Source organism: Vigna unguiculata, chromosome 1 (assembly GCF_004118075.2).
Source record: "Vigna unguiculata cultivar IT97K-499-35 chromosome 1, ASM411807v1, whole genome shotgun sequence".
Classification (NCBI taxonomy): Eukaryota; Viridiplantae; Streptophyta; class Magnoliopsida; order Fabales; family Fabaceae; genus Vigna; species Vigna unguiculata.
In genome coordinates, this window is record NC_040279.1 from 20,968,786 (window position 1) to 20,980,064 (window position 11,279).

General features: G+C 33.4%; 1 protein-coding gene across 2 annotated transcripts; it reads left to right on the plus strand.

Moving 5' to 3' along the window:
• The first annotated feature begins 1,517 nt into the window (after positions 1-1,517).
• Positions 1,518-9,189, plus strand: LOC114183439 (uncharacterized protein At2g33490-like). Of its 2 annotated transcripts, none has more exons than XM_028070460.1 (11): positions 1,518-1,860; positions 2,250-2,322; positions 3,101-3,175; positions 3,289-3,350; positions 3,454-3,522; positions 6,125-6,153; positions 6,229-6,436; positions 6,535-6,774; positions 7,033-7,086; positions 7,371-8,304; positions 8,811-9,189. In XM_028070460.1, the coding sequence occupies exons 1-11, from the start codon at positions 1,747-1,749 to the stop codon at positions 8,828-8,830; spliced, it is 1,878 nt and encodes a 625-aa protein (XP_027926261.1). In that variant the 5' UTR covers positions 1,518-1,746; the 3' UTR covers positions 8,831-9,189. The 2 variants fall into 2 exon arrangements, with proteins under 2 accessions (XP_027926261.1, XP_027926269.1); XM_028070468.1 differs by having other exon boundaries at positions 8,820-9,189.
• The last annotated feature ends 2,090 nt before the right edge of the window (positions 9,190-11,279 follow it).

Here is an 11,279-nt window from a genome sequence, read left to right on the forward strand (position 1 = left end):
AAGGCCTATAGCGATTCAAACTGGGGTACATGTCTTAAACTAGAAAATCCATTACAAGGTTCTCCATCTACCTAGGAAACTCTCTTATTTCCCAAAAATCTAAAAAGTAGAAATTTGTTTCCCAGAGTTCTTTTGAACCAAAGTACAAGGCTCTTGCTTCCACCACTAGTGAGATTTAATGGCTCATCTACCTCCTTCAAGATTTTTAGGTCCCTCTTCATACACTCGTTCTCTTCAAGATTTAATAGTTCATCTCCCTCTTCAATAACGACTTGCTTAAACTTATTCTTTTTTCTTATGCTCTTAAGGTTGTGAATATTTTTACTAAACCTCACACTTTCCAATATCTTCCAAGCGAGGAGTGCGAAACATCTACTCTCAGCTTGAGGAGGTTGATAAACTTACTATTTCTCTATAGTTTTCTGTTTTCAATTGTTTGTAAGTGTGTCTTCTTCCCTCAAACTTTTGCTTATGTTTGTTTATGTTCAATTGCTTCGGTTATTTATCTCCTTTCTCTTTTTCCCTTTTTTATTTAAGATAATATTTTGTATCTTTACTTTTTACACACACACGATAGAATCTCTCTTTTTTTAGTTTGTTGTTTCTTTTTTATTTAAATGGCTTTCAAGTGTATTAAATACATTCTTAACGACTATTTCATCCTTTTTTTTAAACTAAAAATAAATTGATGTTTGTGAATATGATTTTTTATAAAATATTGTATTACATACTAATATTTTAAAAATTTTACTTATTGTAGTAGTTTTCAAAAGAAATTATATATGTTTGGGGTAAGTTAGTGTGTTTAGTTTGCACATTTATAATGTGATGTCACCTTAACATATATTATATTTAAAAACTTACTCGTATGGCAAGTGTATCTCATGACATGTGAAATATGATATGGCTCTTTACGACATGTGAGTGTGTAATGTTTGTTTCATATACGTGTTATTTTGATTTCCTTATGGCGTCATTTAATTTAATGATGGATTATTTCTATGATAATCAAACATTTTAATCACACTTAGTAATTATAAAAAAATTACACGGTGTCTTGAAAACCCTTCAAACAAAATTTTCTTACTTTACAGGGTGTATCGAAAATTTATTGTGAAAAGCATATAAATACTAAACTTACTATTATTACAGATTCCAAGTGTGATTATAGTTGATTAAGAAGTTACAACAAGAAACTAATTTAGAGACGAATTAAATACTTGCTTAAAGCTAAGAATATCAGTCAACTATTTTAAAAGAGGGTGTGGTTTTTGGAAATATATAAATTAGAAAGAAAATTGAACAGTTCCTTATAAGTGCAGAATAGTAGTGAGTTTAATTTATTTAAAAAAGTGGAGAAATAAAATCGTAGCTTTAGAAAAAATATAAATGAGGAGAGTAATGTTGTGAGTATCATACACACGTGTAGTGAGGTGTGGAAACGTGCGGGGTTCTGGGCTTAGGCTTAGGGGCGTGACGTTGGACTGATGCGTCTCTCGTTTCCTTATTTCGCATCTCTCTCTCTCTCTCTCTCTCTCTTGCTGTCTGATCTGCCTCTCTTCCCTTTCCTTCTTCTGCCTTTCTTTTGACCCACCTTCCCCCTTCTACTTCAATGTCTTTCACTCTCCTTAATCCATTCCCACACTTTCCTTCTCTCTTTCACCCTTAAGATTCTTCCCCAATTCTCACCAAAACACAAACACAACACAAACCCTCTTTCCCCCTTCCTCCCTCCTAGGGTGCAAAATGAAGTCCTCGCTCAGCAAGTTGAAGAAAATTGCACTTCACAAGACGGTTTCCAAGGACAAAAGGGACTTCCACCCCACCGTGAAGTTCGACGAACTCGCTCTTGCTGCCAAGGTTCTTCTCCCACTCTACTTTGATTTTTCAACCTTAATATTATCATTATCATTATAATGAATAAATAGATAATTTCTTCGTTGCGCCTTGTTATGTGCCTTTTGCAATTATCGTGTTTTGTCGCAACGATGATCGGTTGTTGTCAATGACGGAACGCGGGGGTTTTGTTCTGGAGATGGCACGTGGACAGTGTGTTTTTTCCGATGGGAATTTGGTTCTCTTACTGCTGGCTTTAATTCGTTTTCATTTAGTAGTAGTAGTAGTAGTTACAGGCTTTGGGTGTGGAAAAAGTGTGTGTTAATGGTGATTTTGTGAGAAATGTTGAACGATCTCGTGCCTCTGGCTTGCTTGTTGTAGTCTCGTAAAGGCTTTTCTCTCTCTCTTTTCAGGACATGCAAGATATGAGAGATTGCTATGATAGCCTGCTTTCTGCAGCTGCTGCTACGCAAAACAGTGCTTACGGTAAACATTAGTCTTCATACTTCTAATGTATTCCAAGCTTTTGAATTGGTTGTGCATTTTGTTATCTGTCCAAATTTAGGTCACAAATTAAAAGTGCACAGACACACACACGTTTCATTTACTTGTTATATTATATATAAAGTCTCCAACAATTTTAGATACATGTTTGCATTTCGATTCGAGTTGCCGCAGTCCATCCTTGGCTGGTCTTCTGCGCTAGCGCTATCCGTATTAGGGAATACGCATTCATTTCTTTTTCATTTGTATTCTTGTTTAGTTTCTCTGCGATAGAATTAGCTTTTGAGTTAGGATTTCTTTTTTTGCTGACTCAGTAGTGAGTCACTTAGCATAGGTGTATAATATATCATCTCTCTGTAATTTGCATTCTAATGATCAGATTACATTTCCTATTTCTTCTACTTATGTCTTTCACTTAGCAAAATTTATTGATCCATGAAGTTTAGCATTGAGATCCAATTCTAAAATAGGGAAATAGCTTATAATGCTGAACTTGCACACCCTGCCCTTATCATGCCTTCTTATTCTTATTGACATTATTGTTGTGACAACATTTTAAGTATTGTGAGGTGCAGCATTGAGGTATTTGAAAATGTCATGGTCTCCACTATAGGACGTATTATCTCTTCAAGCCTATTCACTGTATTATATTTATTGATCATTTGAAAAAGAGTTGTCTAGTTTATTTCTTTAGATGAGTTTTGCTGCCTTGAAAATAGTGAAGTTGGTATCATATCCTTTACTGTGTTATGTGTTCCAGAATTTGCTGAGTCGCTGCAGGAAATGGGTACTTGTCTTTTGGAGAAAACTACCTTAAATGATGACGAAGAAAGTGGTGAGTGGGTAAACATTTGATGACTGCCCTATCCAAGTTACTTAGCCTATTTGCTAGTTGATTTAAACCATGTATATAGTCTCATTGCAATAGTTGTTATGAACTGTATGCAGGTAAAGTTTTGGGGATGCTTGGAAGTGTGCAGCTTGAGCTTCAGAAGCTTGTTGATAGCTATGTGAGCCTTTATCTGGGTGTATCCTTTTTTATTTCCTTGCTTCTCCTTGAGCATTGTTCATTTACAAAATGTTTATTATGATTCTATCCTTTCTGTTCCTCAGCGTTCTCACATTGTACTGACAATAACCAATCCATCGGAGTCTCTTCTTAATGAACTAAGAACCGTTGAGGTATGTTTATGTATTTATTTCTTTTATCTGATTCCTCTATCATTATAAAGCACCCAATAGCCTGACTGGGCTCTACAGTGCACACTTCTGAATTCGTTGTTTCCATGTTTCCCTTGTTGTTCATTACACTTTTATTTTAATGGTTACTGGAAAATGCAGTTTCCTATCAGCACAACACAGAATGGAATGCAATTAAAAGAAAATGGTGTTTTGGAACTTAGAGTAATGCTTTGCAGGGGTGATTCTTAAATCTCATCCCCTTACGATTATATGTGGATGGTTATCAAATATTTGTAATCTTCAATTTGGTTAAAGGGACATTTTGAACCTACAGAATGTATAATTGTTGATAGAAATTCTGGATCAACCTGAATTTTAGTCCAACAAGAACAATACACTGATTTAAGTCCTTTCAGAGTCTTCCTCTCTTAAACATACTCAGTACAAACTACCCACTAAATAATACAGAAACTGCCATGCCATCTACATATATAACACCATTCAACAACTATCACACAAACCCATAAATTCTTGGTGCCTAAAGATGCAAATTGCAGGCCTATACTAATGGTGCATCTAGATGAGAGGAAAGAAAAACAGATAATATAAACTGTTTGTTCTGTTGAAGAGAAAATAAAGGGAAAAAATGAACTTTTAGTAAAAAGAATTCAATTTTTTCTTTCCTTCCATTTTCTCTTCAATTCATATTTCAACTTTTTCTTTCCTCTCAAACAGAGGGTAATGTTTCATATCTGTGACTACCTAAAGAGACTCTGCATAGTTAGTTGCCTTAGCACACAAATTCGTTATATATGATGTTGAAACCACATCATGACATGATTTCTTGTTGTGATCTCTTTTTTCCTGTTTAATGAATTATATATTCTGGAAGAATCTCATGATATTTATAAGTGTACCCTCCTTATAGTGATTAACTTTCGAAATTGTTGCAATAACACCTGTTTCCCTAACTGAGATATCCTTGTGAAGGATTGATTGTTGCCTTATAACACAAAGACAGTGACATTATTCACACATCCATTGCTTGGTTGTTGTGTAAATCTGACTGTTTCTTGTTCTCACCCTCCATGCATCACATATGACATATTTAAAATATATTCACATGGAGTTTGTGGATTCACTGATGTTTTAAAAAGTTGTTAGGTTCTTCATACTGCAAAATATTGTGGAAAAACTGTAAAACATGTTTCTCTAAATCTAATAATGTGTTTTAGAGCTGCTATAGATAAAGGGATTTGCACAAAGCTTTAGGTTCAACTAAAAAGTTCATTCATACTTGTAAGATGTTACGTTCTGATTGTAAAGGACGAGAAATTGGCCTGAATTGTAAGTATGGAATTTTAGTATTTGTGGTTTATGAGGCTGTAGGCTCTCCAACTTTCCAAGTACAATCGCTAGTGTTTGTGGTGTGATTCACCCAATGTTGCTTTCATTATTCAGTGCTTCCAGTAAAACTTGTTACATTTGACAGTTCATTAAAATGGTAAATCAACTTATTAAGCAAGTAAGATTTCATAAATCTTGGATATTAATAAATATATCCAGTAAAATAATTTGAAAACATTGGAAACCCTGTGTCTCAGATAGAGGATGTGATTATTGATGCTTAGTGAAATGGGCAGGGTTTATGAGGCTGTAGGCTCTCCAACTTTCCAATTACAATGGCTAGTCTTTGTGGTGTGGTTCTCCCAATGTTACTTTCATTATTCCGTGCTTCCAGTAAAACTTTTTACATTTGACAGTTCATTAACATGGTAGTAAATCAACTTATTAAGCAAGTAAGATTTCATAAATCATGAATATAATAAATATATCCAGTAAAATAATTTGAAAACATTGGAAATTCTCTTTGTCTCATAGAGAATGTGATTATTGAAGCTTAGTGAAATGGGCAGGGTTTCAGATAGAGAATGTGATTATTGAAGCTTAGTGAAATGGGCGGGGTTTTATATCTTAACTGGTTTATCACTGTGTTACTAACAGCTGATTGCGGAGAATAACAAAAAGCTAAAAGTCCATTATATATTATAGCATATAGGGACATAGGCAACTAGTGGAATATTCATCCAGGTAGAAGTAAATCAATTATATATGTATAAAAATGTATACAAACAAAATAAGCTTGTGTTTCTGACTTATTGCGATGAAAATTCTGAAAGTTGAATTTTATGCATTTGAAGTTGACTAGTCGTTAGTGGGTGATTTGTTAGATATTGTATGTGTATGCAAGAGATTTGAGGCTTGTTAATAACGACAATTGAACTTGAACTGAGTAAGGTGCAGGACTATAGAAGTATTGCAAAACTTAAAGGGGAAGGAAAAAGTAGTATTTTTCAGTTTTTGCCTTCTCTTATTTAAGCCTGACATTTACATATTTTTGTTTTCTTTACAAATCTCTAGCCTGAGATTTAAAAACTGTCCTTTTTTTATTCTTTTTAACACTATATAGATTGCCTTGTCTAGATAGAACCACGGTCAATGAATTTGGAACTATAGTGACTTTGCTGGTGTATGAATTATATTGAATGTAGAACTGTAAATTGTCTTGTTACATCTCAATGCCTGTCTGTTCCTCATGCAGGACATGAAGCGACAATGTGACGAGAAAAGGTTTGTCTTTACACAACTTATATTATTTTCCTTAGCATTATGTGATGTTTCCTGAATCTGTTGTGTTGCCTGCAGAGAGGTTTATGAATACATGATTGCACAACAAAAAGAGAAAGGAAAGTCAAAGAGTGGCAAAGGTGAAAGTATCACCTTACAGCAGTTGCAGGCAGCTCATGATGACTATGAAGAAGAAGCAACACTTTGTGCCTTTCGATTAAAATCACTCAAGCAAGGCCAGTCACGCAGTCTCCTTACACAAGCAGCACGTCACCATGCTGCTCAGGTTTTCTTCAACTATGACATTTCTCCTCATTCAAATCTTTTATCCTTTCTTCTGCATAGTCTTGATGCATGTTTCCTCTTGTTCTGCTTTCAATATAGTTAAATTTCTTTCGGAAAGGACTTAAATCACTAGAGGCGGTTGAGCCACAAGTCAGGATGGTTGCTGAAAGACAACATATTGATTACCAATTCAGTGGCCTTGAGGATGACATTGGTGAAGATGGTAATAATGATGACAGTAATGATTTTGATGTCATTGAAGGCGGTGAACTGAGTTTTGACTACAGACCAAATAAGCAAGGACCATATATTGTTTCCACATCACCAAACTCAGCAGAGGTGAGAATTTTGTATTACTCAACTTGAATGGTATTTTAAAGCCTTAGATCATATTGAACTTTATTATAATTGCTTATTTACTTCTTTTTTTAAATTAATTTAAAACATTGCCAGAGCTTGTCACACTTGTTATTTTATTCTTGTTTGTTTCTACCATCCATACCTTGTGACAAATTTAAAACATAATATCCTTATTTTTTCAGATTCTGAATTATAAATTTATCTTATAATGATCATTGGCCATGTATTGCTTGCTAGGTGGAAGAACCAGGTCGCTCTTATGTTCGAGCTTCAACCCCAGAAACTGCAGAAGTACTTTTCACAACTACCTTGATATATTAATTGAAACTTTTTTTATTTAAATCTTAAATTAACTCTAAAGAAAAATCTAGGCCAATTAGAACCTTAGTGTGTCACCTAATAAAGATCACAAATAAAGTTATGTACTATTTTCTTAATGATTTAAAGACATAGCTTTAGAATGTAATTATTATGTTCTAACTGTGGCCTCAGTCTAACAGATCATCAGTTCAGGTTGATTCTTTAATCTTACTTAGATTATCCTCTAATACTTCTATTAACTTGCATTCTGGCAGACAAGTCTAGACAAGAACCAAGGGGATTTTAAACTTTCAAGTAGAGTCAGCAGTTATTCAGCTCCAATACTTGCAGAAAAGAAATTTGACCCTGCTGAAAAAGTAAGACAACTTATAGCATCATCTGCAGCAAAGTCTAATGCATATGTCCTTCCCACACCAGTTAACATCAAAGAAACCAAAAGTAGCTTAGCCCCCCGCACAAGTGCAAGTGGATCTCTGCATAACTTGTGGCATTCTTCTCCACTAGATGAAAAAAAGAATGAGAGAGATATTGATAGTAAATTGTCAGAACCGACCATCCATAGAGCTCACTCTGTTCTCAAAGAAAGTAACAGTGACACTACATCCATCCAGTTACCACGCCCGTCCGCAGATGGACTCTCACTTCCACAAGTTGATGTTTTCAATGCTTCTGATACTAAGAAAATAAAGATACAAACCTTTTCTGGTCCATTGACTAATAAACCATTGTCAGTAAAACCTATTTCTGGGGGTTTTCCACGTTTACCTGTACCACAACCTTCATCTCCAAAAGCATCTCCCAATGCTTCACCTCCCCTTGTTTCTTCACCCAGGATAAGTGAACTTCATGAACTTCCTAGACCTCCTGGTAGTAAGCCAGTGAAATCTTCTCGAGTGGGTCACTCTGCCCCATTAGTATTTAAAACTCCAGAGGTTACTGTGGCTAATAAATTTTCTTCTGTTATATCCAGTGTAGCCTCTCCACTCCCAACACCACCAATAGTCTCTCGGAGTTTTTCTATACCTTCCAGTGGTCAGAGGGCTATGACATTAAATGTTTCTAATGCTAAGTATTTGGATAGTCCCCAAGTTTCAAAGGTTGATAAAGCTCCATCACCACCTCTTACACCCATGTCTCAGAGAGTCTCTAGTATACCTGATATGGCTTCTCACTCCAGTGAAATCCAAGGTAAGAAACTAGTAATTGTTGTAGTTCTTATTGTTGTAAATTTTTATAAATTTGGATATGTTTTTCTGTCTTCATATAATAATAACTAACTTTTTGTGTAAATTGAATATGCTTTCAAATAGATAATAGTTTGTAGGGTCTGTTTGGACTAACATCTCCCAGAAAACTTTCAGGATGAAATTGACTTTTACACAAGTTATTAACATATGCCCAATCGAATTTGTAGGAGTTCTCTTATATATCTTCTCCAAATTTTTATGAAGAAATCAATTTCATTTTTTTCTTCATATTTTTTCTCCTTAAAGTCATTGTGGAGAAGTTCTTCCAATTAGTTACATGACTTTTTTAACTTGATTTTACATAGTTTAGGTACAAGCATCCTTGGTCTATTATGTGGTCTATGGAGTGTGTTTAGCATCAACATTTTCCTTTTTGTTATTTTCATTATGGTTTACCTTGTCAATTTCATCTTGATGAAAAACAAATGTGAGTATGAGGTTTTTCAGTGGATGCAGGTGGGAGCTAAATCTCATGAACACATACCAAGGAATGAGTTCTGAATTGTTCTTAGTTCAAGTGTTTTTATTCTATGCTTGTGGGAGCTAAGTCCCTTTTGTTGTGGAGTTATAGGGGGGTTTTCGACAAAAAAGGTTCAGGCAAATATGTGTAAATATGTTGTTGATGTATTGTTTAGCTTCTCATCTCAATTTGTATCTATTATTTTTACTTTAACTAGTGATGATGAGAACTAAACTCTACATGATTGTCATTATAATGTGTTGTGTATATATTCGGATGAAAAATTTTGTTCACTTCTCCAAGTTCAACATGACAACAATGAAAGAACTTTAGCAAGAGAGTGAGATCCATACCATTTTTTTCACATTCCAGGTGCTCAATGTTTGAACTAATTTCTAATTTCCAGGAGATGACATTTATTTTCATTGACATGGGCTAATTTGTCTTAGTTTTAGGGTATTGAATCTTGGATTACTATTAGGGAAGTGTTCCTTTCTTGTCAGTATATTTACAATTACCTTTTGTCCAGATGCACTCATTTCATTTGGACAGCAATTCGAGGTGCATATTAGAATAAATAAAAAGGTGACTAGAACTAGTGATGTCTGAGCTACTTGAGTGGTTTATGTTTTGTTAAAATAGTACTACATAGTTATTTGTGAAAAAAATGTACCATGCAAAGTAGTATATGTTCATCAGGTAGTTGGTTGTTTATAGGAGAAATCTTACTTTTATTGAGCTCAGACTGTGTAAGTTGATGGTTGTGCTGTAAATAGTAAAATTAGATCTTCAATAATCTTAAGAAGTCCTTCAGGATGAAAACATTGGATAATGAAGCATTTCGGAAATTCAATTCGACTGCAATGAGCTATGGAGTATATTCTTAGGATTTTAAGAAATTGTGACATTAGGAGACTATAAGTAACAAAAGTGGTGTAAGGCTGGAGTTTTAATTTCCCAATAACTCTTTAAAAGTAATCTACTCTATTGGTTTGAAAGAGATGCATTGATTATTATATTTAAAGCAGACACTAGCTATTTTCGAAATTTACATTGAATTTATTTCCATCTCCTAGTATCACGATTTCAATATTGTTTCTATTAAATATTAGTTGCAGAGCTAGTCTTTCGGGTTTTTTTTTTAATTAGACAATTTTAGTCCAATGTTATTGTCATGAGAGTAAATGATATATGTTTGTGATAGATCGATTACTTATTTACCTAAGACACTAATAGTAGGTTTGACAATTAACTCTAATACACGTTATTTTTTATTTTCTAATGATATATTAATAGTTCTTGTGAAGAATTAATAATATATTAAAATGAACTAAAATTGGTTGATTTTAAAAGCTTTGAAGACTAAATCTGTAATTAGAATCTTACAGGGACCAAGATTGCACATTTATGAACTTATAGAACAAAAATACATTTGAGTTGTTTTTAATTTAAGAATATAAACGCTAAGAAGGTCATGTGCATTTGTATATATATATTGAAGGAAAGAGTTGCTTAAATCGGTGATGTGTTGGGATGAGAAATTTTAAGAGTGCAATTTATTTATTTCTATAGCTTTTGATTGAAATTTTGTAAAGAAATAAAATTATATAACTTGAAGTTGGATGCATATAGGATTTCTATCCTTTTAGTGTTGTCCAACATAAACTATTTTAAAAGTTTTCTCGCATGTTTAAATGATGGATTTAAATTATGGCTGTATATACCATTATTTCTTTGTTTAATCTAAAACTCAGGAATAATTTTAGTTCTTTAGAGCTCATCTCAAATTCTGCAGGAACAAGCATGGAAAGTTCCTAATGAAAGAACTTCAAGTATGATATAAAATTATATTTGAATAGAGATAAAATATTAATTGAAGTGCTTTCAAACCTTATAACCTCCACATTTCTTTTAAAATATAATAGATTTTTCATACAAATATAATGTTCTTATTTTTATTCATATGAAACTTTGATTACATTGAAAAGAGGGTGTAGAATAATGTCATTCTCGTCATTAAGAATGTTGACAAAGGAGCTTAAAAGAAGAAAATTTAGAAATTTTATCTACTATGGAAAAGATTTGGTAAAATTTCAACTATTATGAGCAAGTTGGTGATTTTATTTAACTGTTTAATCTTGGATTTGAATTGTAAATTCTTGTTCTTGTAGAAAAGTATGCTTGGTGCCTTATCCACGTTTGAATTTGGTAATATGTTTTTAAGTGCTGATCATCTTTTAAAATATTAAAATGTTGTTTAAGTTGCTAGAAATGCAAACACAAAAGTTTTAATGTTGTTTTAATGCTTTAGTTAGCAGGTAGAGTTATTGCTTGCAAGTCTTATGGAAAGTAAGGGGAAGTTCCTCTCAAAGAGACATTGGTGAGTAGGAAAGGTAGTGGTTGGTTAGAAGAGAAAATCATACTTGTTGATATTACTTGGTGGTAATATGTTTTGG

What these genes read in the sequence shown, in the direction of transcription:
- LOC114183439 (XM_028070460.1), top strand. Translation starts at nt 1,747, where the DNA reads ATGAAGTCCTCGCTCAGCAAGTTGAAGAAAATTGCACTTCACAAGACG. An exon ending in TACGCAAAACAGTGCTTACG is followed by an intron (nt 2,323 to 3,100) that starts GTAAACATTAGT and finishes TATGTGTTCCAG; the next exon opens with AATTTGCTGAGTCGCTGCAG. An exon ending in AAATGATGACGAAGAAAGTG is followed by an intron (nt 3,176 to 3,288) that starts GTGAGTGGGTAA and finishes AACTGTATGCAG; the next exon opens with GTAAAGTTTTGGGGATGCTT.